This window comes from Anolis carolinensis, chromosome 1, assembly GCF_035594765.1.
Source record: "Anolis carolinensis isolate JA03-04 chromosome 1, rAnoCar3.1.pri, whole genome shotgun sequence".
Lineage (NCBI taxonomy): Eukaryota > Metazoa > Chordata > Lepidosauria > Squamata > Dactyloidae > Anolis > Anolis carolinensis.
The window spans coordinates 278,396,018-278,423,579 of NC_085841.1; the positions used below are offsets into that span (position 1 = coordinate 278,396,018).

General features: G+C 37.3%; 1 protein-coding gene across 2 annotated transcripts in view; it reads right to left on the reverse strand.

Annotated features, from left to right (window-relative positions):
- spon1 (spondin 1) overlaps positions 1 to 27,562 on the reverse strand; it is a 426,626-nt gene that overhangs the window by 79,218 nt on the left and 319,846 nt on the right. For both annotated transcript variants that reach the window (XM_062967755.1, XM_062967754.1), the window contains exon 7: positions 1,180 to 1,244. In XM_062967755.1, coding sequence (XP_062823825.1) covers positions 1,180 to 1,244 — 65 coding nt within the window. The remainder of the gene's footprint in view (positions 1 to 1,179; positions 1,245 to 27,562) is intronic.

Sequence of the window (27,562 nt, forward strand, 5' to 3'; positions counted from 1 at the left end):
TAGTAAAAGCAGTCATAGCATATAATGCAGAGTTTCATTGAATAATATCAATAAGACTACAGGGAAAATTGAACAATATAATCATAATCTAAATTTAAGCACATCTAGAAGAAGAAGAAATGAAAAGATTTTATGCAAAAGTCAAGGAGAAAAAGACCTGTGGTTAGCCATAGGTTATTGAAATCATTCATAATTGCCATAAGTTGAAGTAAACATGACAGCTTTTAACAGCAACAATAATGCAGGCTCTCCACACTATTGCTCTCTAAGTTAGAAGGACAGAAATAAAGAGTATAGGGGGCTATAAATTTGCCTTCTTTGACTGTTCTTTCAGTATGCCCATTACATGCCTGAGTATTGAACCAGAGGGAATACTTGGCAAGCAAAATTGGTGGTCCCATTCTATGGAATTTGGTATATTGTCACTATTAATATTTTTAACAGATCCATTTGTTGAATAGCATTTTTTTTTCTTTAAATAAGGTATAAAAACCTTTGTTCAAATTAGGCCTACAATACTTCTTATTACTTTTCCTACAATACTTATAATTTCTTTTCCAGAAAGACCAACAGCGAGGGATTGTAAGGAGGATTTTTCTTCAAAGAGAGCTAAAGTTTTGCTACCCCTGTTTTAAATGGGAATGGTTGTACCACAAAATCATGGCCATAGTTCCTCTCTCACAAACGAGGAATTGTAGTTTTGTCAGGGTGCTGAACATTTCCTGTTGTAGACTCCTCAACTGAACTTCCCAAGGCTCTCAATGTCAGGTTAGTTGAAAAATCAAAGTCTTTGCACAATGTTTTGGAGTAAACTCCATGGAAGCCAGCTAAATTCACTTCTAAGTAAGCATGCATCTCATCAACTATTAATTTAGAGCACTGCAGATTTATCCTCACTGTCAAAGCAGGGGCAGTTCAATAGAAGAATATCCCTTTCTGTCTACAGTGCTTGTTAAATAAGCAAAACTTCTCATTTCCTTGCTGAAATATTGTTAGAGATATAAAAGGAAAGAGAAAACAAACAAACTGAAAAGGAACTCATTTATCAACATCACTTTGCCCCAATTCCTCTTTGAAACAAATAAAGTTTGGCAGAAGGCAAGACATTCAGAGTATTCTGTCAGAGGATAGCGAAGAAGAAGAAAGTCTTTGGGGAGGTTTAATTCGCTGCCTACTTACACGTTTAGCGGTTGCCAGGCAGGCCACTGCGCTTTTGCTTTGATGACAGTCAAAACCTCATCACTCTGCAAAAGAGAAGCAATAAACTTCAATAAATAAAATGATGTTTGGACAGCATTATGGTGAATAACACTCTGCGGTGATTTGTAACTGGCAGAAAAGGCACTTGAATCCAAATTGCTCCTCATAATTTCTGTGAAGGCAGATATAGTTCATTCCCACTTCTATTCAGGGAATGATTTTCCTCCTTTGGGTGACAATGAGGGATGCCTCTGACATAATGTTTAGTACCATTTGAACACATTCTCTTGTGAGTGAGTGTGTATGCTGAACCACATGTATCTTTTCCAGGGTTAATTTCTCCACAAGCAGATTTTGGTCTTTCTGTTGGCATCCCCTCAAAAATCAGCCTACCCAAAGTACCACTTTGAGTGACCGTAAAGTGCATCTACACATAGAATTAATGTAGCCTGGCAGCATTTTAACGGTCATAGCCCAAGGGATATGGAATTATGGGAGTTGTAGTTTTATAACTTCTCTGCCAGAGTGCTAGCACCTCAGCAAACTACAAATCCCAGGATTCCAAAGCTCTGAGCCATGGTAGTTCAATTGATGTCAAACAATTCTACTGTGCAGATGCATGCATCCTAAGTAATTTTGCTGCTTGAGAGAAAGCAGTAGCTCTAAACCAACCCTTGCTTAGCTAGGTAAATGTAGTACAATTTATTTTGGCACATGGGAGCAGAAATCACATATTTCATCTGGAACCTGGCAGCATAATGTCCCTCATTAACTTATAGCTTTCTTTTACAAATATTTACAATTCTTATTTTGTTGATTGTATTTATATGTTATGTCACCTCAAAGTAAAGCCATCTTCTGTTGATTGTTTATCTAGAGCAAATAGCATCAAACTGGGATTGGAAAAATAAATTATTTTGTAATTAACTGAGATTTGTTCACAAACAATCTGTTGAACCTAAAGAAGAAAGAGAAAGTGCTAAAGACACAGTTTCTTTCTGCTTAATTCATTGTATAGCCCATATATTCAGCTTTTCACTAAGACATTAAGGTGAACTTTTAAGCCCTTTCAGGGTGTGTCTGAACTGTAGAATTAATGCATCTCGGCACCACTTTAACTGTCATGTTTCAGTGCTATGGAATCCTGATAACTGTAGTTTTGTAGTCTTTGGAAGGGAAGGCTAAAGACCTTGTAAAACTACAACTCTAATGATTCCATAACATTGAGCCATGGCAGTTAAAGTGAATAAAACTGTACTAATTCTACAGTGTAGATGCATCATCAGTTTGGCACCCAGGGCAAGCATCCAACCCACCCACTTCTGGACACTGGTGCAAATGGTGAGATGATCCCTATTGTTACACATGCTGTACCCTGCAGCAGAAGTGGCTGGAGGTTGAGGGAGCAAGTCATAAGGAGCAAGGGCCACTGAGGCAACCACTCCACAGCCTCTTCTCCATGCAAGAAAGTCTGCTGTAGAGCATCAGCAGTAATGCTGCTGAGGTGTAGTGTGACAGAGTGCACTTGCATATCAACTGTGTGAGTAAATCCCCATGAACTTCATTTTCACTGGAAAGAACAAATACTTTTACAATTTTGTCCATGCTGTGAGAAAACTGTTGAAAAAGCAGTTCTTTAAGGCTATACTCAGTTCAGGATTTATTCTGTGCTAAAAAGGAAGGAAAAAAGAAAGAAAGAAGAAAGATTTTTTGGAACAGAAACAGCATTTTTCTTACAAAGAAACATCATTTTGTGCCATGCTATCTGAGAGATTCTGGGAGCTGTAATCCAAATAAGTATTTCTTTTCTTTTCTTGCAAATGCAAGGGATGGGAATATCCAGAAAGATTCATTTATGGAGGTTGTGATAGCATCCAGATCTATGTCAATATTATTTTTGCCAGACCAACAGTGTGAAGGATCTGTGTTGCAAAAGACCATTCCTATGAAGGTATCATTCATAATCAACATGCAGCTGCTTCCCTTATGCTTCTCCCATATAATATATGAGGAACAGCACATCTATTTGAAGCTGAGTGAAAAAACACAATTTTACTTTCCTTTTAAAAATGAAATTTAGAAGGATTCCTGCATCAGCAAGTCTGAAACTATATGTAGTGCAATAAAGCTCAAACAAAACCATGTTTTTAACAAGACTCTGGTGAACATCTATCATGTATTTCTAGGAGCTTCACACTCTCCCTGGATTCTTTCCCAGTAAATTGTTTAAGTGAATATGAAGTTCTGAACTGATTCCCATGATTTCCACAGCCTTTAAACTGACACACATACAACTGTTCTCCAATTAAACTCAAAACCCACACCATACATTACATGTAATTGGCAGCTCCAACTGAGCTGTCCTTTCAGGTTAGTGATAATCTTGCCAACCCCTGCTTGACAGAAATGACTCCGATACCTCAGGCTAGCTCTAATCCACATATGCCCCAGTTTAGGGAAATCAATTTTTACAGGCTGTTTTTTTTTTTTTTTGCAATTGCTATTCTTTTTCTCTTTCTTTTTTCACTAAGAAGTTGGAGGTAGGAAACTACATCCATGGCCAGTAATACTTATTTAACTTCTCGTGGTGTTCTTTTCAGTTTAAAAGAACAGTTTGAAATAATATTTTTAATGAAGCTCTTATATGTTGTTTTATTATGACAGGCAAAGGACCAAGCAAGTTTCCAATGAAGACAGTATGAAAAATTCAGTCCTTCAAAATTAGCAATAATAACACAGCATCTTAACCTAGTCTGGTGAGAATTTGCCTCTTTGTGTTTCAAATGTCATGTGATTTACATCAGCTTTTACAATTGGGAAACTAATACAGGATGAGTATCTCTTGTCCAAAATTCCTGGGGCCAGAAATGTTTTGGATTTCTGATTTTTTTTTCAGATTTTCAAATATTTGCACTAGTCTGTCCTTCTGTCTTTCTGTCTGTCTTGTGATACCTCAGAGATGGGATCTAAGTTCAAACATGAAATTAATTTATGTTTCATATGCATCTTTCATAAATAGATTTAAGGTGATTTTATAAAAAATATTTTAAATAATTTTGTGCAATAAACAAAGTTTATGTACACTGAAAGCAAAGGTGTCCCTACCCCAGCCACCCACGAGGACCATTTTGGATTTTGGTGTAGTCTGGATTTTGGAATTCCAGATGAGGAATGCTCCATCTGCATTAATCACTCTGTTTGGAAGTTGTACAAGAAAAGTAACAAAATCAGTCACATGTGAAACAAGATTCTAATGTACTCTTGAAATAGACTTGGAAAAGAATTATACAGATCATTCAAAACACACAAACACTTTAGCTCTGCTTTTACATTTTCTACTTTCTTCATATTAAAATCAGAACTGGGGAATATTCTGCTCTCGGCGGGCCCTCCTGAGTCTCACATCTGTCTTCACTACCAGTCAATGTTCAGTCAACTCCTAGGTAAATCTTTTCTTGAATGGGATGGTAATAGAGTGCCAGTAATTGTACGCACAGAGTATATTTCTTTGGCTCTGCACAATCTGGCATGCTTGTGTAGTGGCCCAACAGACCCTATGATCTGTGTGCATGGGCCTGCTCATTTATGCAAATCCAGTAACCCTGAAGCCACAGAGCTTGGGCATCATAACTTCAAACTATCCTGATCTGACAGGGGTGGATCCACTTTTTAAGATGCTTTTAAAATGCTCCTATTTCTCTCTCCTCCTCTCATGTCCTTCCTTTTTCTTCAGTTTGCCTCTTTTGCCATAAACAAGAGTTCCAAGTGCAAAAGCAGTTTGCACTCCGTTAACTCAGGGTGCATGTCTGGGGTAGAAAGGATTCAGGCTCAGAGGCAGTCAGATGCACCTGTATAAAATCCCCATTGAAATGGATTATATGGCAGTGTGGACTCAGGGCCCTTCCACACAGACATATAACTCAGAATATCAAGACAGATAATCCACAATGTCTGCTTTGAAATGGGTTATCTGAGTCCACACTGCCATATAATCCAGTTCAAAGCAGATAATGTGGATCATCTACCTTGATATTCCGGGTTATATGGCTGTGTGGAAGGACCCTTAGAGTTCATCAATGAAGAGCCTTTGCTGTACCCCAAAACCTTGTTGGGCTCATGCTGGCAAAACAGAAATGGAGGAAACCCAATGTTTTTCTCCTATGCCCTTCCTTCCTGTTTTAGAATGAGACACCGAGTCCCCTTCTAGACTGTCATATCATCCAGATTATCAAAGCAGATGATCCACATTATCTACTTTAAACTGGATTATATGAGTCTATATTGACATAAATATTCACATTCAAAGCAGTTATTCTGGATTTTATATGGCAGTGTAGAAGGGGCCTAAGTTATATTTCTCTCAGGCCCCTTCCACACAGCTGTATAAAATCCACATGGAATTAAATTATATGGCAGTCTGGACTCAGATAATCCAGGGAAAAGGAGATATTGTGGATTATCTGGGTTACATGGCTGTGTGGAAGGGCCCTCAGTGCATACCATGAGATAGCAATGCTTCAGGGATGCTTTTGGACACATTTGGAGAATTAGGAAGCTTTGTATAGTGGGCCCTTGATATCCACTGAAATCCCTCCATAGATGTCCCCCTTGTGGACATCAGTATCAATAGATGCTTAAGCCCCATTATATACAAAAGTGTAGTAAAATGATGTATTTTATAAAAGATGATCAAGTCAAGGTTTGCTTTTGAGTTAAAAGATATTTTCAAGCTGTGGATGGCTGAATTTGTGGATACAAAATCCATGGAAATGGAGTGCTGACTGTATCTTGCCAACCCAAAGTCTCCCTTTGTTCACCTCTGTTACACCACTGAACCATTCTTTTCAATGATGGAGCTCTGATGTGTGGAAGGTAAAAAAATACAGAGATTTCAGTGTGGGCTCCATGAGAGAATTGATGTTGGTTCTCCCCCTCTTTTTCTGGAACCCTTTCTGGGGTCCTCAATAGAATTGCCTCTGGCTACATCATTGCAACCATAGAACTGTGTCACTTAAAAAAACCTTTATAAAAAATAACATGATGTATATATTTTTTATGAAACTGCATTCCTTGGTTACCTAATTTTATAATAGGGAACTTTTATAATGATGGATTACAAATATAACTGTGTTTATGCTGTGTTTTGAGCAGCTTCTAATGAAAATCATTATTAGATTCTGTTCACCTGAACAAATGGCAAAAGAGAGAGGCCCAGCCAGTCCACTCAGTCACTCCTGAGGAAACAAATTGTGTGCTCAGCTGTTTCACTGCTTTCGTTTGGTAAATAGCTGGTATTTGTATTATACTCCTATAATGATTGGATTTTTCTTATTGTCCTTATGAATCCCCTGTCTTACTTTCCCAGGAAATATGCAAATGTTCCTATATTACAGGTACATTACCTGGCTTACTGCATAAGGCTGAGTTCAAACATAGCAATGCTTAGCATAAGCCCACTGAAATCAATGGAAAATGGACCTAACTTATTGAGTTGCCAGTGGAAACTGCTACTGATATTCCCTGAAAAATGAGGTGTGCTAGATATTGTTATGTGTCCCTGTCAAATGAAATGGAAGGGGCTTAGTATAGAATAAATCTTTTTTGAAAGTGGTGCCTCAATTATTGACTATCTTCCCCCAAGAAGTTTGACTGGCATATAGGAAGGTAATTCAGTCTTAGGATAGGTAGGTAGCCAAATCCTTTCTCTGACAAGCCAAGAGTATATGTGGAAGGGATATTTTACATGTTGATTCCTCAATCTGCATTTTGAAATAATAAAAGAGAGAAATGGCAGGAGGGGCTTTTGCTTGTCCTGTTTCAGCTCAGATTGTCTGTAACTTGTAGTTTTTTCTGGTATGTACATGACAAAGACCCAATTTTTAGCTTCCCATTAAGTCATAAATCTATTTTCCATTGGAGATTTCACATAGGCTGGATTGTGCCTATTTTACTCTTCTTACAACTTCATTTATATAACAATGATTTTCTTGGGCAGAATGGAGATGCTCTTATAACCTGACATTTGGAAAACAGTGACGCTGGAGAAAACCACCCTTCATCTTAAATGAAGATTATAGATGTGCTAGGACAGAAATCAATATTTATATAGCATCATATACAGCCAGAGAGTGAATTATTCCCTCAGCAACTCAATCATTCCAAACATACAAGCTTCTGTCATTTCTTTCCCTTTATAAATAACGAATCCATTCTCCTCCCTCATCAGACACTACATAAACTACTTCTTCCCATCTCATCAGAGACCTCAAAGCCCCTGAAGTCCATCTCTGACTTTTATGAAAGGTGTGGAGACTTTGTAAACTGAGTGGTAATGTGTGCTTGACAAGAACGGATTGGATTTAGAAATGCCAAGAGGGAAAAAGAAGGGGGAACTATAAAAGCACGTTAAGATTTTTCAGGGCATTCACATGAAAATCTTGGAAACGGAAGGAAGGATGGATGGATGGATGGAAGGAAGGAAGGAAGGAAGGAAGGAAGGAAGGAAGGATTAAGGTTTTTGTACAAGGTCTGGCGGATGAATGGCACAAGCATTTTGCACTGTTTTAATTTTGTATATTGTATATTATGATACTATTTAAATGTTTTAACTATTTTAATGTTATTTTATTGTATTTTGGTATATTGGCATTAACTGCCATTTTTGTAAGCCGCCCTGAGTCCCCTTGGGTGAGAAGGGCGGGGTAGAAATGATAGAAATAAATAAAGGAAGGAAGGAAGGGTGTTAAGAGAATTACTTAAAGAAAAGTGATCAATTAGCATAAAGTTTTAAACGCAGTTTATAGAATAACCTTCCCAGATATGTTTGGAATTGTTTTAAGAGCTTTTCAGCACCAGCCAGCTTCTTTTTTAAAATTGCAGCTTTTGCGATAACTTACCTGGGCTTTTCTAATTAAGAATAATATTTGAATCATTTCAGCTTTTCATCATTGTTATAGTTTTATATTTAATTTTGTGTCTGATTTGTGAGAGGTTAAGAGAACTTTTTTATGGAGTTTGTAAATAGGAACCAAAATGGTGAACTGTCTTGAGAGTTGGATTACTGGAATTCTGCAAGACCAAGGTTTGAATCCCTACTCAGCCATGGAAGCATGGGTCATCTTGGGCAAATCACTCTCTCTCAGCCTCAAAGAAAGTCAATAGCAAACAACCTCTGAAACTATTCAGCCAAGAAAGTCCTGTGACAAGTTTGTCTTAGGGATTGTCATATGTTGGAAAGGACTTGAAGACATGCAGCAGCAACAGCAACAACAAGGTATATTAATACTCTCATACTAGTCACTGTATAGACACAGTTTTTGCTTTGTTGAGTAAGGATTGATATATTTCAAATTTGTTACATGTCTCCTTTCCTTTTTCCGTATCTGTTAGTGAAAAGTGAATGGTTCCCTCTCTTATATTTCTCACCACAAAAATGAATTTTTGCCAACATCTCATTGACTTCCAGTGGATTGGCTGTGCCGATTGGAGCATTCTGGGAGATGTAGTCCAAAGAAATAACTTCTTCCTAATTTTGCTTATTGTAGCTTGACCCCACTCCTATTTATTCAATGGTCCTAGTAGGTTCGGTGAAGCAGACTTTGACATGAACCTGCAAAGAGGTGCTGCTTATACATTGTATGTAGATGCACAGCTACAGTTTTGCATTAACATCATGGCTGGATGTAGCAAAGAACATTTTTATTATTCTATTTAAAGCCAACAACTTTAATTACAATCACTTTACAGCTCTACATTTTGTGAGCAGGTGGCCATTCTCCAGGCTTTCAAAGTTTTTGTGACAAATCAGCTTAACAGCGTTATTTTCTAGCCAGAGTTTACAGCATAAATATTCTAAATGGGCATCAGCTGCTGTGCACAGGTAATTGCAACTCTTTTCAATTCTCTGAACCATAAAAACCATGCTTAAAAATTTAAGTTAGAGAAAACTTCATGGAACAACCATTGACAAAAGAAATAAAGAACTAAGTCAGAACAATCAGAACTATTAAATATATTTCCATACAAAATAGGCTGAAGATGAGGAGAAAAACATCCCCATGCAACAATACTCAGCTATTACAATGCAATTTATTGTGTGCTTGTTAGTATTCTAGTTACCACAAAGGTGACATTTCTTAACAAAAGGGAAATAGTTTCCACCGGAACTTCCAATGCATTTACTTTGGTTCATGGAAAAATGTCTTTTTGTATTATATGTCCCAGCCTCATTCAACTAGAATGGCCAGAATTCATGCTGCCTAGAGAGTGCTGAAAATTGTTGTTCAAAAAATAAATGATCCAAGCTCTGATGAAGCTGAACTTCCAATCAGAATCTAATTGTTGGAAATAGCAACCTTCTACAAGCCGCCTGTATTAGTTATTTATTATGTATATAATTGAAATTGCTTACCATATTGTATGTATATATTGGAATGCAGTTTCCCCCTTAACTCTATATTGTTTGAGATTGTGGAAGGGACTACAGAACACGTGACCAGATCTGAGACTCTAGACTGGGGCCGAGCTGTGGCACAGGCTGGTTAGCAGCAAGCTGCAATAAATCACTCTGACCAAGAGGTCATGAGTTCGAGGCCAGCCCGTGTCGGGGTGAGCACCCGACAATTAAAAATAAAATATAGCTCCTGCTCATCGTTGACCTAAGCAACCTGAAAGATAGTTGCATCTATCAAGTAGGAAATTTAGGTACCACTTATTTGTGGGGAGGCTAATTTATGACACCATAAAAATCATCCAGCCACCGCTGGAATGAGGAAGTGGCCGCCGCAGTGGATGATGAAGCAGCTGCTCCCCCTGTGGCTGGAATCAAGCATACCCTCAGGAAGCTGGAAGCTGGAGAAAGTTTAAATTACCTCTGCATCTGTCTCTGTCTCTGTTCTATGTTATATGGCATTGAATGTTTGCCTTATATGTGTACAATGTGATTCACCCTGAATCCCCTTCTGGGTGAGAAGGGCGAAATATAAATACTGTAAATAAATAAATAAATAAATAAATAAATAAATAGACTGAGACTCCATTTTGGAAGCTCTTTTTACCTTAGAGTCAGGATAGTACATTTTTACCCCAATACAGTGTGTGTTTAGAGCTTACCCCAGAAGCAGTACTGTTTAGAAATCAGTGTCAGTATGGTGCAGAGTTTAGTTAATCTTTATTGAGTCAATGTTGAGTAATATATTAGACTGAAGATAATGTTAATCTGAATGCAACAAAGAAGAGACTAAAACAGAATGCTTAAAGAACAGAATGTTTAAACTTTGAACCAATAAGCATTGTGCCTGTACGCTGAATACATGAAGTTTGTAAGTAAATTAACTATGTTAACTTTTAAGAAAGACTATTTATTTGTTGGTCTCTTGAGAACATGATTTAAAGGCAATATATTTTATGGGAGAGTAGTTTTTTTGGGTGGGGAGCAACCGAAATAACATTTCTGAAGATCTGCTATATATTTTATGCATTGGCATACATTTGTTCCTACCAGTTTAAAGCGAAAACCTGAGATACTGGTCTAACAGCTGAGAAACCTAAATTGCCTTGCATGAATACTAGTAGATATTTACCACCAAGGAGAAGATTGACTCAAGTGAGTTTTTAACGCTTCAGGAACATCATACTTTACAAAAAGGTAATGATTATTCCAAATAGTGTGATTGCCAATTGATTTTCAAAAGGGTCACACTTCCAAATGGCTATGGAGATTCTGGTTTACCAAAAGGTTATGATTTCTAAAAGTCATGCCAAAACTAATGGCCATATATTGTGATATTGTCTGACTCATGAAGAACTAATGGGGTAAGGAAACGTTTCATCTTCTTACCTAGTATTGCTTCCTAACTCCTGGTCAAGTCTCTATATAAATGGATGAAAAATATGGTTACCTCTTCTCATATCTGGTCAATGGGTCTAATCAAATCCAGTTTATCACACACAGTCACATTCTAAAATGTACTTAGCTAAATAGCACTATGTTTCATTTCACTGAAAAAGACATTGGTGCTATCTAAGGGTGGACCTACACTGGCTGGTAAATTCAGGGGCAGTTCAGAGTTCAAATGCTCCAGACTGGCCCCAGGAATCCTCACACACCCTCCTGAACCCACTGAAGTGGCTTGGAATCAGGCTGATACTGCAAACTCTGGCTGGATCTACAATGCCCTATATCCCAGGATTTGATCCCAGATTATCTTCTTATCCCAGATTATCTGTTAGTGTAGATTCATATAATCCAGTTCAATGCTGATAATCTGGGATCAGATCCTGAGATATAGGGCAGTGTAGATCCAGCCTCTGTCAACTTTTCCTAATGTGGACTTAAACTGGATTAACTCTTCAATACTGATCAGAAGTGAAGAAACATCGTTGAGACAGTCGGGAGCAGACTCAGAGTGAATCTAGGTTATATTGGCCATGAATGATGAACCCTAAATAGCTGAAAACTGATATCAGAAAGTTATTTGATAATAGGAGCTGTTATTATGCTTTATCCCTTTTTATTTTCACCTCTTCATAGAAACTGTGGAAAATGGAATGCAATTCTCTTTTTAAGAATCAAGGTAAGCTAGCATGGCTGGAGTGCTAAAGTCTGTCTTGTCATTAGTAAACCTTAATAAGGCAAATGTTTAAGGAATTGAAGTATGTCACTCAATTAATTGTAATTTCCAGTTGTTCTCCATGGACAGAAGGATGACTTTTTAAAGAGAAGCACCTTCCATAGACAACTAGCAATCTCTTTGGAAGAGGTGAGACTAATATGTTCCCCTCCTTGTATGTTTATCTTACTTAAGTATTAGCATCCCCGGCCAATGGTTTAGTATAATCTATGAATGAAGAAACAGAGGCTTCTAAGATGTCATGTGGTTTCTGGGCTGTGTGGCCATGTTCTAGCAGCATTTTTTTTTTTACCTTTCACTTTTAGATCCTCTGAAGATGCCTGGCACAGATGCAGGGAAAACATCAGGAGAAAATGCTCCTAGAACATGGCCACCTAGCCTGGAAATCACACAACACTCCAGTAATTCCAGCCATGAAAGGCTTCAACAATACAAAGGCTTCTTAATTTAAATCCAGTCTACAGCATAAATTCATCATTTTTCATTACTACCATGGCCCCAGCTACCCCCTGTAAAATAAAAATACTACTGCTCCAAGTATTCATTGTGAGGAGAGAAAATCATGAATAATTTGGAAATTAAAGAAAGAATGTAGGCAATTGTTCTATAAAATATGGTTGCTATTGGCAACAATAATTCTTTTCTTTGTTACTACATGGACATGTGTTCTTCAAGTTATCTATAGAAGAAGAAGAATAGAAGTACAGACTTTTCCCTTTTGTTTTCCCCCACCTTGTTGTTCCTTTTACTCCTCCCCCTTTTCTAGATACCCCCCCTTTTAACTCTCTTTTTCCTACTTTCCTTTACCAAAAATGTTCCCACACTTTTTATGTAGTTACATTCTTTTATTTTTTCTCTCTCTTAATAAAAATTACTATAAAAAAGAACATACTTTGTTATAGATTTGTCTTCGAATCACAATAAATTGGAAATTATTTCAAGGCACACAACAATGACAATCAAGGTAGTAAATGTGATTCTTTGCAAGTCTTCATTGGCAAGAAAACCTGGATTCACTTTTGAATTAACTTCTAGCTGTTACCATGATGTTCAGCAACTTCCAGTAACACAGCTTTATCAGGGTTAAATCGACTTTGTTCCATTTTGGACAATGTCAGAAGATATTCTATAATTTGCCAGAATCTCCAGAGTATCCTATGGCTTTGAGGCATTCTGGCAGTAAAATCTGGTCTAATTTGAACAGATCCACTGTCCAGACTTTATACTAGTACCATCATCCAATTCATCCAATGCTTTTGGGGAGCAGACCCACAAGTAATAAGAACATCAGCCCTGGCCTTGTCTTTCTCAACTGCAGAGTATGCCTGTCCTGTTTGGCACAAGTCTGCCCATGCAAAGCAGGTGTACATAGCACTGAATGAAACATGCAGAATCATCACGGGATGCCTTAAACCTACACCTGTTGATAAACTCTACAAGTTAGCTGGCATTGCCCCTCCTGACGTGCGACGGGAAGTTACTGCTAACGGTGAGAGAAAAAAGGTCGAACACTGTGAAAGCCACCCACTGCATGACCATCAGCCTCCTTCCACCAGACTCAAATCAAGGAAGGGCTTCATGAGAACGACCACTCCTCTTGATGTTCCTCCAGCAGCAGCAAGGGGGTCCCTCTGGGCAGCTAAACCTGGCAATTCTAACTGGATGGCCCCCCAAGAGGGTCTTCCTCCAGGGGCAAACCAAGAATGGGCAACTTGGAAGTCCCTGAACAGACTCAGAAGTGGAGTGGGCAGATCTAAAGACAACTTGGCAAGGTGGCACTACCTGGAGGAATCCTCCACCTTGTGTGACTGTGGAGCTGAACAAACAACTCAGCATATGTATGCTTGCCCACAATGCCCTGCCTCATGTACGGAGGAGGAGTTGTTTAAAGCTACAGACAATGCGGTTGCTGTTGCCAGCTTTTGGTCCAAAACTATTTAGTTGCTTGTGATTTCTTTTTTTTATTTCCATTATTTGAAATGTATTTGTTGTACAATGCTTTTGACATGAAATAAATAAACTAGTACCATCACAATTTCCCTGTGCTCATTAGCAGGGAATGGGGATGGACTGGGTCTCTGTTACTGCTGTCACCACTACTGCTACTAATCCCAGCCAGCCATGGAGTTCCATCCAAACTCCTGGTCATTGCAGGTTCCCTGTTCCAACATCAGCAGAGATATTTGTGGAACCAGTAAGAAAAATCTCCCCCCACCACCACCACTTCTTGGTTATCTGGTTACCCTGTTGATGTCAGAATGGGTTATCCGTGTTGACCAGAAGCTTGACCAGAGCTTCATGAAATCATCAACTGCTACTTCCATTCACAAAGTTCTGATTGTCTCGCTCCTGACTTCTGTGCTGCTTCTCAGTTTCCCAGCCTAGCAAAAGGTTGACCTTGCAACATCATCAAACCCTATATCTTTCATTATGTCAGCCAAAAGACCTAAAATGGGGTCAGTGGAGGATCAGACATAAATAATAGGTATCTACCAAGGCCAACCAAATATGTAGATTCCTGATGTCTAGCACTTTTTATGTGTAAGAAGTACTATATTTTCTAACAGGGATGGTAACTTGGGCACTCTGCAATTTCCCTCTCCTGTCTGATTCCTGACACAGCATCCTCAAGCGCTAAATGTAGAATTTGCATTAGGAGTTAATTCCTTGGAAACTGCCTATTTAATGACATCAGGTTTATAACTGCAATTATAAATATGCCAAAGCAAAGATTTTCATGCCACCACACAATACAAACCATTTTGTGGGAAGGCAATGCCTGTTGAAAGTGATGAGCCTTTAGTCAGATTGAGAAACTTTTATAATTTATATTTACATCACTAACTAAATGAATGTTGTTGGCAAACATTTGAATTGTATCCCAATGTTCTTTGTTTTACCAAAAAAGAATCGAATTTGGTACTGATGTTTGAGACAGGAACCATCAATCAATCAATGAAACTTTATTTATATCTCGCACCATCTCCCCATGGGGACTCAGAGCTGCTTACAACATGAAATAATAAACAATCAATTAAACAAAACAAATAAACAGTACGAACATTCAGTCATAAAATAAATAACAATGAAAGCCAATAAAACACATTACACAAACAACAATAACATATTGTTCTCTTCAACAGATGCATATTAACATTTCCTTTCACATTCCACAGATTAAAACTGGGATGTGTGTGGCCTACCAACATTAAAATTTGGTCAATATGATAGTGGTTTTAATAAGGAAGAACACACAAGCTAGGAGAGGCTGCAACAGTCTACTTTTTCTTGAGCCTACTAAGAAGAGCAATATCCTCCACTCTTCCTCTAAATGCTTCCGTTTTCCCCTTTCATGAGTACTTTCTAAGAGTCTTAAATTCATGGATCCAAATAATTAAGTTTTACCCTCTTTGGTTAAGTTGATGTTTACATGTACAACAATCTATGGTACCTCTTGCAGTTTAGGTTTCACAAGGTTTCCACACTGATTTCTCTTCTCTCTATTCTAGTTTCAATGTAGTCATGAATGATGAATAATATAATGATATAAAATATATTAATGGGATAATATAATAATAACATCAGTGCTCCATGCAGTCATGCCGGCCACATGACCTTGGAGGTGTCTACGGACAACACCGGCTCTTCGGCTTAGAAATGGAGATGAGCACCAACCCCAGAGTCAGTCATGACTGGACTTAACATCAGGGGAAAACCTTTACTTTACTATAATAATAGGATATAATAATAACAGAATATTATAATAATATGGTATTAATAGGATAATATAATAATGGGATATAATAATAACAGAATATTAAAATAATAATATAATATAATAATATAATAGAATATAAAGGTATACAACATATTAATAGGATAATATTAAATGGATATAATAATAACAGAATATGCTAATAATATAATAATAAGATAATATAATAAAATAATAATAGAATAATAGAATATAATGATATAAAATATATTAATAGGATAATATAAAATGGAATATAATAATAACATAATAATATAATAATAATATGAAAATATAATAATAATAGAATAATAATATAATGATATAATAATAATAGAAAAATATAATATAATATATAAAATATATTAATAGGATAATATAATAATGGGATATAGTAATAATAACAGAATAAGATGATAATAATATGGTAATAGAATAATAGTATAAAATAATACGTTTCATGGCATAGGAATAAGAATGGGAGGAGAATCCCAATGTGTCCTTTGCCTTTAAGAAGCAGAAGAAGCAGAGTGGAAAGGGTGTTCAAGCCCTCCTCCTTCCCTCCCACCCTCCCTCGCCCTGGCACCAGGAGCCAATCAGAAGCCTCTGGGGCGAAGGGAGCATGGCCAGGACGGAGCCCTGTCTCAGAAGGAAGAAACGGCAGTGCAGCGGCAGCGAGGGAAGGTTCTTCGAGCTGCGTATATGCACTGGTGGCTGGGGGACAGGTGGGAGGCACAGAAAGCAAGAACTCCAGTGCGTATGAGTGCTGTTTCTGCTGCAGGAGCCATGCTTCCCAATGGAACTCTGCTGCAGCCTGGAAGGTCCCATTCTTAGTTGCTAGGTCTTACTTTCAGGGGAGGCCTTATATTTGGCAATTCCCCCAAACCCCTACTAGGTCTTATTTTTTTGGGGAGGTCTTATTTTAGGGGAAACACGGTAGCAGTTCGGAAACATGCAAATGTGAGTAGATCAATAGGTACCACTCAGGCGGGAAGGTAACGGCGTTCCATGCAGTCATGCTGGTCACATGATCTTGGAGGTGTCTACGGACAACGGCGGCTCTTTGGCTTAGAAATGGAGATGAGCACCAACCCCCAGAGTCGGACACGACTGGACTTAACGCCACGCAATTGAATTACCTCACCTCTGTTCCCAGCATTTCATAAAACTGCACTGAAGGAACTAAAGATTCCTTGAGATATATCCTCTTTAGGAATTTGCTAGGTCCTCCACTGCAACTCTATAGCAACTTCTAGCAGATAGATACCATAGCATCACCTGGAGAATGTATCCCCAAAGGTATGGGCAAATGAAACCATGGATATGGGTTCTGTGGTTATGAGGGTCTAACTGTAGTAAATTTGGAAATATTAATAAGATATATGGATTCCTCTTCCCCCCCCTTTTTATCATTTCAAGTTTCTGAGGGAAAAGACAGTTTGTGATACCACAAAATGCTATTAGGATATGGCTCTCAAAGACTGGGAAGGACTTCCTTGTTTTCACAGGATTCATAGTCAGGAACGTTGATTACTTTTTTTTTTAATCAAAAGGCTACTAGATTTCTATTTTCACAATTGTCATTTGCTTATTGAGTTCCAGTACTAAGTTGTCACTTGGCAAATGAAATTGTCATTTGGTGAATAGGGTTTACCACTGAAATCCAAAAGCCAGATTAACCTCTGACTTGTTCAGACTTCTATCTAAATCAAGTCCTTTTGATTTTTAATACAGTAATTGGATGTGGGGTTTTGTTTTGTTTTTTTGCTATACCCTAAATATCTCCTTGAATATGTGCAAAGGATTGTGTGGGAAAGGAACAACTGCTGAGCACAGCATCACTATAATTATTTTATGAGAGCTCTAAATTAAGGAGATGAATATCGTTGTTTACATTGTAAAAGAGAGCATTTATCCCACTACACTGACACGAGCTCACTATCATAATTCATTCTGAGAACAGGAAATGCTGTAAAATTGTAATAAGTTTTAGACAAGATATAACATGTATTTTTTTCAGCTGCTAAGTGATATAGCACTGGCTACATACAAAAACAAGTGAAATATACCTTTTTGACTTAGACCATGCGAAAACAAGCCTGCTGATTACACATATATATTGCTATATCTGAGCTGTAAATTTTGCAAGTGCACACATAACCTTTTAGCTTGCTTCCATAACCCTATGACTTAATCAATACTTTTAATGACAATTTATAGCAACAGCAACAACAAAGGGCTGTCAAGTAAACTATTTGTGAAGATTAGTACCCCTTGTCAGACTTTCTGCAGCCAAAGGGAAAGAGATGTGAAGTATTGCTCTGATCTTGGAAAACTGATGTGTGCTTTTTGGACATAACTTGTGTATTGCTAAGCCAAACACATCCCATCAGTCATATTAATTTGATTTATATTCTTTTGCTACTATATGTCTATTCTGTATGTATGTTTGGTACAAGTTTTTAATATTTTTTGTTTTTATCTATGTAATTTATTGCATATATTCTATGTTCATATATTTTTGACTTTGTTGTATCCCACCTCAAGCCATCAGGGTAGGAGGGTTATTATTATTATTATTATTATTATTATTATTATTATTATTATTATTAATAATAATAATAATAATAATAATAATAATAATAATAATAATAAATTTCGCATCTGATGTACATGGATGACCTGAAGCTGTATGGGAAAACGCAAACTGAAATCCAGTCTCTGACTAACACTGTCCGAATTTTTAGCACTGATATCAGCATGGAGTTTGGTTTGGACAAATGTTCAACAGTGGCATTGAAGAAGGGAAAAATCATTGAAAGTGAGGGCATAAATATGCCTAATGGCCAAACAATAAAGTGTCACCAGCCAGAGGCCTATAAATATCTGGGCATATTACAGCTGGACAACTTCAAGCATGAACATGTGAAAACTGTGGTCAGCAAAGAATACACACAAAGGGTCAGAAAAATTCTCAAAAGCAAGCTCAATGGAGGCAACACCATCAAGGCCATAAACACCTGGGCCATACCTGTCATAAGATATACTGCTGGCATTATAAATTGGACACAGGCAGAACTGGACAATTTGGACAGAAAAACAAGAAAACTCATGACCATTCATCATTCACTGCACCCTCACAGTGATGTTGACCGGCTATATCTGCCTAGGAGATCAGGGGACAGAGGACTCTTACAAGTAAAACACGCAGTAAAAGAAGAAGAACATGCCCTGGAAGAATATGTAAAGCAAAGTGAAGAACCTGCTTTGATTGAAGTCAAAAATCAGAAACTCCTCAAATCACAGCAGACAAAAAAGCAGTACAAGAAAACTGTACTACAAACTAGAGCTGACAGCTGGCACAACAAAACATTGCATGGAAAGTTCCTTGACAAAACTGAAGGAAAAGCTGATAGGGAGAAGATCTGGCTATGGCTCACAAATGGGACCCTGAAGGAGGAGACAGAAAGCCTGATCCTTGCAGCCCAGGAGCAAGCCATCAGAACAAATGCAATTAAGGCCAAGATCGAAAAATCAGTTCAGAAGCCCCCAAAATGCAAGGATTTTGTTATAAGGATGGCTTGGATTCTATGTTTGAACTTCAGAAGTAAGAAACTCATAATCCTGAATTAAAATGTGAATTCCACAAAATTTCTCACCTATTAGCAACTAGTATTATTGCATTTTTAAAATACGTTCCCCCTTTCTAGCTCCTGGCATGCAAACAGCCTTCTATCTTTGTTTGTGTTCCCCTAGATCAGAATATGACTCTATTAAGCTTAGGCCATTTCTTTTTCATTTCTTTATGCTTTCATACTAAGGGCAGAGGCGAAGGTGTCTATTTTTCTGTTATGAGCTGCTTAATAATACAGCGATATAAGGGCTTCAAAGCTTTGTGCTTAGATGTCAGACAAGAGAGACTGCATACGTGATTGTCTCCATGGCTGCAAATTTATTTTCAGCATTTTTGCTGTAAGAGGCTGAAATTCTGTTTCATGCTTCTACCTGAGGGGCAGTGAGGGAACTGCTGAACAAAATGGAATGTACCATGTAGTATGACATTCCCTTAGATTAATTTTTTATTTGTACTCACACACTTTAATAAATATTCTCATCTACTTGTGTTTCCTCAGACTCAACATTTCAACCTTCATGCATTTTTCAGGGACTTTTTGTTTTGCTTTCTTTCATTATGGGCACAAGTGTCAGGAAACCAGGAGTGAAGGGACCAAAGATGAAATGAGTAAAAACAGATGTCCTCTATATGTCCTTGGAACTGCCTAAACATCACCACCACCCTGTCCGAAATGTCATATGCAGTATTTTCATTTGCTGGATGGAAAAAAATGTGGCCCAGAATCCTGTTGGGCAATTGTGAATATTGGATTCACAAAGTAAGAATTCTTAACCACTAAATGGACTACATGGCTCATATTGATCAATGCAATACTTTGGACTTTTAAAAGCTTGTTTAAATTGTTTTATATAATAATTGTTTATGTGTCAATTGTTTTGTGTTAATTTTGACTTGTTTTAATTCATTATGTCACCCAGTTGTTTTATGTATCTTTTTTATGACTGGAAGCCACTCTGAGTCCCTTGTTGGGACATGGGGTAGGTTATAAATAAAGTAGTAGTAGTAGTAGTAGCAGTAATAAGTAACATACAGTCACACATTTACAACCAGCTATTCATGATCCCTATCCAATCCCTAGTTTAAGGGCTGTGTAGGGACCATGAAAGTTTCCTACCCCCTCCCCCACCTTACAGATAAGTAGACTTCTTTTTAAAAACCAATTGTCATGGAATGAATGAGAACACCCTTATATGCCCATAAAATACTCCCACCAATTTGGCCAGAACATGGTACTACCACTAACTCTGCGTTATCATCAATCCAATTCCTTCCACACAGAGATGTAGGGTGGGGTAATGGCGCTGCAATCTTTCTTGCCAGTCATGATCTGGTTTTCATTCACATGAAAGTCTTCCAAATCCCAGAGCCCATGAAAAGCTGACTGACAGGGCTGAAAATGTATTTAAGCCAAAGTCATTGTTTCTCAGTACACCTCCTTGTACTGAATCTCACAAAATAGTCTTCCCTCAGACTATGGTTCTTCCCATATGACTTAATTAGAGAAATTGTCTTCTTCTACAATCAACTATGGTTCAAGACAGTCTTTTTGTTCCTCATCCCATATTTTATATGATGCCTGATCAAACAGGACCAGCATTACTAAGGAAATACTTTTTTTATCTCTGGTTTTCCAGGCTTAGCTGGAGCATCAGGAGCCCCTACAATGTTTGCAATATTTCCCTCTCTATTGGAAGTCCAATGATGCAATTTATTTTATTTTTCCTGATTTGCTCTGCACACTTTTTGTTCTTCCCTCCTATCAATCACCCAGTTTTATTGGTCTCATGTATCTGAGTTTCTTTCATTTTGTGAAATGAAACTCCAACACTCTTATTAAGACTGCAGCTGATTTTAAATACACTTCAATGTCAGCAGTGATTTAGTTTTAATTATTTTACTTTATTTTAATTGAGTGATCCTATTGTTTTGCTAATGACCAATTTAACTACATTTTTCAAATAAATGAAATCTCAGTATTTGAGCAGAGACAGCTCACCATTTGAAGTTAATTGACAATTCCTAAAAGTCTCTTCTGGTTTTTCATGACTGCAGATGCTTCAACATCTAGAATGAAAATTCAGGAAACATTTTACTTGATGTAAATTGTACCCATGTTCTCTTTTTAGGAATCTAATAACAAGTTAAGCCCCAAAAATTGTTTAATACTGATACTGCAGATAAAAGCATTTTTAGATGCCAATCAACATAACTTCTTAAATGTTCCACTGACACTCATCCAAAACAAAATGAAGTTATTTATCCTAGATGTGAACAAACACATGTGAGTACTGGAGAAGGATACTAAAAATGTAATTCTTTAGTAAGTTTCTTTTTGAAAATGGCAACAAGTAATTTCAGCAATTTTCTCCTAGCTGCAAGAAAAACTTCAAAAACCATACAAAATTGCACATGATTGCTTTGCACAGAAAACAGTATTTTCTGTGCAGAAACATTATTTTATGTGTAAAAGTAGTGCAGAATAACTCACAAACTTCTTGTCAGTCAAGGATTCTTCTCATTAAGATTTCTCAACATTTTTTTTAAAAAAACATGTTCTGGCCATTTTAAATATTCTTTCCATCTCTTAAGGATACTGGCAGTGTGCTAAGACTTCATAGGTAAAGGTAAAGGTTTCCCCTGACGTTAGGGCCAGTCATGTCTGACTCTGGGGGTTGGTGCTCATCTCCATTTCTAAGCCGAAGAGCCGGTGTTGTCCGTAGACACCTCCAAGGTCATGTGGCTGGCATGACTGCATGGAGCGCTGTTACCTTCCTGCCGGAGTGGTACCTATTGATCTACTCACATTGGCATGTTTTTGAATTGCTAGGTTGGCAGAAGCTGGAGCTAACAGCGGGCGCTCATTCTGCTCCCGGGATTTGAATCTGCGACCTTTCGGTCTGCAAGTTCAGCAGCACAGTGCTTTAACACACTTCGCCACCGAGGCATTCCCAAAAAAATTAAGGATATAAATATTTAGACTTCTGCTATACCACCACTGCAGAAGAACAAAGTAACTGGGTTTCATCTACACTGATCATTTAACACAGTTCAAAGCTAGTTTCAAACTGAAATGGTTAGACAATAAACTACTGCAAAAGAATGCAAAAGAAATTCCTTGATGCGTGTAAGTGTTCAGTGGTTTGTGTAATCACCATCTGGGCCTTAAACTGGTTCCAGGATTTTCTAGGTAATCATCCTCATTTTCTTCAACATCGTTTTAAAATTGCATTAAATTGTCAATGTAGATGGTGCTCAGGTGTAAGATGAAACCTGGGGAAAAGTATAGGATGGGTGGCAGAACATTTTAAATGCTGATCCCAAAGATTTTAAACCAAATGAATCTATAGACATCTGGAGAAACAGTCAGTATTGTATTGCAGCATTTGAATTTCCAATAATCAGTGTAATAATCAATACAATATACAAAGCCTGAGACGTGAAAGGAATTGTGTTCCATTTGAATATTCCATTCAAATCTGTAGTTGTGTGTGTGCGCCTACAAATATGATAAATACTGTATATGTATGTATGCAGCTATACAGAGAGAAAAGGAAACAGCAGATAAACCTGCCTCATTCACTACCTCCACACGTTAAGAAGCATAGATATATTAAATCAAACTTCTATAAGCCCTACTGATATAACTCTAGCTAGAAGTAACCACTGGAGTTTGGGTACATGTACATCAGCTGTGTGTGTTTTTTTTAAAGCAAAGGATTTTCATCAATGTGGCCTCTTCCTATCAGGCACTAACCAATGTCTAGTCTGCTGGTTTCATATGCGCTATCTTTAAATTTTAATTTAAAAATTAGACCAAAGTTGTAATGTGGCCAATACTCTCACTCCACCTATTAAATTCCACTTAGGGAACATCAGTATCTCTGTTATGCAGATAAGTGCATTTGTACTTGTAATATCTTCTACTGATTGTTATTTATTGGAGCATGACCAAATGCAGTGCTGTCTCAAGTCTGGCTAATAACAGCTGATTTCATCCCAATTCACAATCTAAATACATTTTTCAATGGTAAAAACATGAAGAGTTAGGAAACACAAATAGGCTGTTTTAAGTCAAACAAGCAAGAAATGCTAAACTGGAACAATTTTTGCTCTGTGGCCAAAACAATTTTGTAGATTTCTTAAACGGATGTTATAAATCGGTATTACTGTGAAATAGGAATTCAGGCGGTGCTGGATGGGTTTACACTCCTGCAATCTCAGGTGTGCAATATGGGTGTACTTCTGGGTACTTCTAAATCTGGATGCTAAGGTTTCAGCAGTGGTCAGGACTATATTTGCACAGTTAAAACTAGTGTGCCATCTGTACCCATTCCTGGAGATATAAGATCTTGTGATGATTACACAGGCATTAATTACCAAGTACATAACACTGATTATTGTAAGATACCTGGTATGAACCTGTTTTTGGAAACTGTTCAGAAATTACAGTGAGAACAACATTTTGTGATTGGACTGGTGATTAGAGCTGGTTAATGTTGCCTGGTTAATGGCTCATTTCCAGGCACAATTTAAAGTGGTGGTTATGACCTTTATTGCTCCACATAGCATGGGTCCTAACTATTTCAAAGAGCCTGCTGAGTTTTAAGATCTTCTGGGGAAGGCTTTTTCTCTCTCTGCCCTGACACCATCACTGATGAATTTGGTGAGGACAAGGTAGAGAACCTTCTCTGAGTCTGTCCTAAGTTGTAAAATTCATCCCACTGGAAACTCAGTTGGCTTCCTGTCTGCTCCCTTTTAGCCAGCAGGCAAATACCATTTTTTTAAAAAGTCACCTGTTGGCTTTTGGGGCAGAAGCATTTTTGAATGGAGGACAGAATGGTTTTATCCTTTTACTTTATTTCAAACTTTGTTTTTAACACCCTATTATTTTTAAAAGAACAAGCAATGCATCTGAAAATTTCTTCTGTATGCAATGATGTAGGGCAGCAGTGGAAAAGGCCACCAGAAATGCATTCTTCAGACTCTCTGCCTCCAAGGAATCTGGCAGTTGCCCATTTCCATCTTTCAGGTGGCAGCTATGGTTATTTGTTTATATGTTCACAAGACAGAAGGAGGCACTTGGTGAGCTCCAGACACAAAGCTGGAGGGAGACATGAGCATCTGTGAAATGGTGGGATGTGTGGATTCACATCAAACACTACATTTGGATTTTCACAGATACCCACTCTTTCTTGAGCCTGGCACCTGAAGCCAGTCAGAAGTCTGCTTCTTGCTCCAACCTCACATCTCTCTCTAGCCTCGCATCTCTCTCTAGCTTTGCAAATACATCCTATATTATTTTGTCATGCACTGATTATTGTGTTGTGTATTTTTGAATCTGCTGTTGATTGAATCTATGGATCTGGAGCCTGTGGATAAGGAATGCCCACTGTATAGCTAAAATCTTAATTCAAAAAGGCAAAAATAAAGGAAAAATTCTACCAGAAAACTAAGCTAAAATAGTTGTGACAATTTATGCCACATTTCCTTCCATGATGAGGTCTCATCCATACCTATCTCAAAGCAGATAAATTAATAGTGCAATTCTATATATACCTATTTAATAAAAATCCCACTGAGTTCAAAGGAGCTTACTCCCAAGTAACTGGGAAGAGAGCTGCCATCACGGTAGCAGCTTTTCCTTATTACAAAATAGATTAATGGCTTTACTGCAAAACATTACATTTGAGAGGACAGCGAACTACCAACAGGCAACCCACCTTTATATTTACTTCTCAATTTAAATGAGTATAGATATGGAATATTTCATATACACATGTCTTGCATTACCTTGAAGAAAGACATATGGTGTACAGAAGGGCCAATTCACATGACTGATGTTGCTAATGGATCGAGTTACATATCACATTACTCAGCAAAATAGATTTTTTTTAAAAAAAATCCACTAAAATAAATGTAAATGGCTCCATTGGAAACCTGCATACATGGACCAAAGAGATTTAAACCTTTCCCCTTTTGGGTTTTGTCTAAAACCAAATGCTGGTCTTAAAAAATATGATTGCTATTAATGGGAATGCATAGAATTTTAGAGGTGTGGTGATAGTTACAGAGGAAAATGTATATTTTCCATCTCCAGATCAAGGCAATGCATATAAATAGAGCATAATAAAAGTGACTTTCAGCTGAACACTGCATATTTGGTGTATTCCTGTATTCCTAGAATGTTTCATTTATCTATAGTTTCATTATTCCCTTAATAGTACCTGTAGGAGATCTCCGTTGTTTGTCTCATTTAAAATACAAGGGTTTGCTGTTATTTGTGGTTCCATGTATCCATTCAATGTTCAGGAATGTGTCTCCCAATGACTCTTCCCTTAGCATAAATTTTAACTATTTACACTTGGGAGGAATGAGTAGTCTTAATATTATAAAAGAAAAGTGTCTTAGGACATTTGTGCTTTGCAAGTAGTCACAATCAGTATTTTGAATTGTAGAAAAATGATGATGATGATGATGATGATGCATTATTTATATTCCTCCCATGGTGGGGTCTCAGCCATACTAAACAAAAAGGCAAACATTCAATGCCTGAAACAACAATAAATACAAATGCAATAATAAACCTACCAGAACCCAAAATAAACCAGCTTATACCATAATAAACCTTACATATATGATCAAATTATATCATACAACCTAAAATTAAATTAAATTTAACTTAAATTATATCAGCATAAAAACATGAACCCTAATTCACAGAAACCACCCAAGGGTCATTGGGTGGTTTCATGCAAAAGACTGCATGAACTTGAATAACCCTAAAACCCAGTTATAATGTGATTCCTACTAACCTGGCACATTTACTTGTATCACATCTCTCCACTTCACCTCACCAAACTGAGTATATAATATACAGAATTATATTTCATTCATCCATAATACCTTCTTCTTGCATTAAAATTGCATTAAAATCTGTTGAGTCACCAAGACTTTCCTTCAAAAAAAAAAATCCTTTCCAGTTTAAATTCCCTCTAACCCCTACCTTTTGGACTTCTTAATGTGGAAGCAAATGTTTAGATCTCTCCAAAAGAGAAGCAGAGTGGGATATGGCAAGCCCAAAAATGAATTACCAACAACTCATATGTAGCCGATAACAAATGGCCCAAAAGAAAATTATGTTTTATGAATCTTGTCATATCAAACAAAAATAAGAGAAATGAAAGCAACATGTGTTACTCACACAATCTTTTTTTTAATATATATTTTTATTGAAGTTTTACCTTATAAGATAGAGTAGATTAACATTGAAAGAGTGAGAACATTTGATTGTATAGAAAGTGGGAAAACTGAGATTTAAAAAGGATCAAAAAGGGAGAGAGAGAAAACCAAAAACCAAAAACAAAGCTAAAATGTCCATATTTATATAAAAAAGAAAAAAAAATCTGAACAAATGGCGATATAAAAATGCAAAGTACTTGGCAAAGAAATACACCAAAAAGCAAAAGCAAAAAGCTCACTGTTTCACAACCTGTTCACAAGCCACCAGCAATTGTGAACTGTAGTTCTTTTTTTTTTCTTCATCATGACCTTTTTTTTTTTTTCACAGAAGGAAGTTAAACGAGTGGTGAAAATTAAAATTTATAATAGTCAAATTTGAAACCCCCACGTTGAAATGGTCTTTCCTTCTAAAAACCTTTTGAAGGGATCCCAGACTTTCCTAAACTCAGAAGGGTCTTTTGACTGGAGATACCCTGTCAGAATGTCCATCTCAATCTTGTGTGTATCACATAAGCCATCAAATGTCTCTAGAGGATACAGTATGTGGGCTTCAAATGCTTCTTGAAATTTTCAGTGAAAGTTCACGTATATATATGGTTATGAACCAAAAGCAGTCTCTCGTTTATAGATGTGTTCTTCTTCCATTGGGACCACTTCATCTTTCATCTTGATATCTGATACATTTCTTAAAAGCATATTGCTTTAACCATTTCAAAAGCTGCACCTCAGGATTGAAATGTATAGAAACTCAATGCCTTACAGTCTTTGAATCAAGTGGAGCCACATATTAGAAACTTTCTTCTTGTTCTTCCTCCTCCTCCTCCCCTCCTCCCCTCCTCCTCCTCCCCTCCTCCTCCTCCTCCTCCTCCTCCTCCTCCTCCTTGCTTTCAAAATAGACCAGTAGTCATGTAGACTGAGAAATCACTGCTACTCCACTAAAAGTTGCAGTGATCTCAAATAACTTTTACAAGATCTTTAAAAAAACGAACGTCAAAGACTGAAATACTAACATTTTGTCTGGAAACAATTAAAAATGTTTTTCAGTACTCTCTCTTTGACCTCCCAAACTCCATTTTTCACTTACAAAACAGTTTATAGATA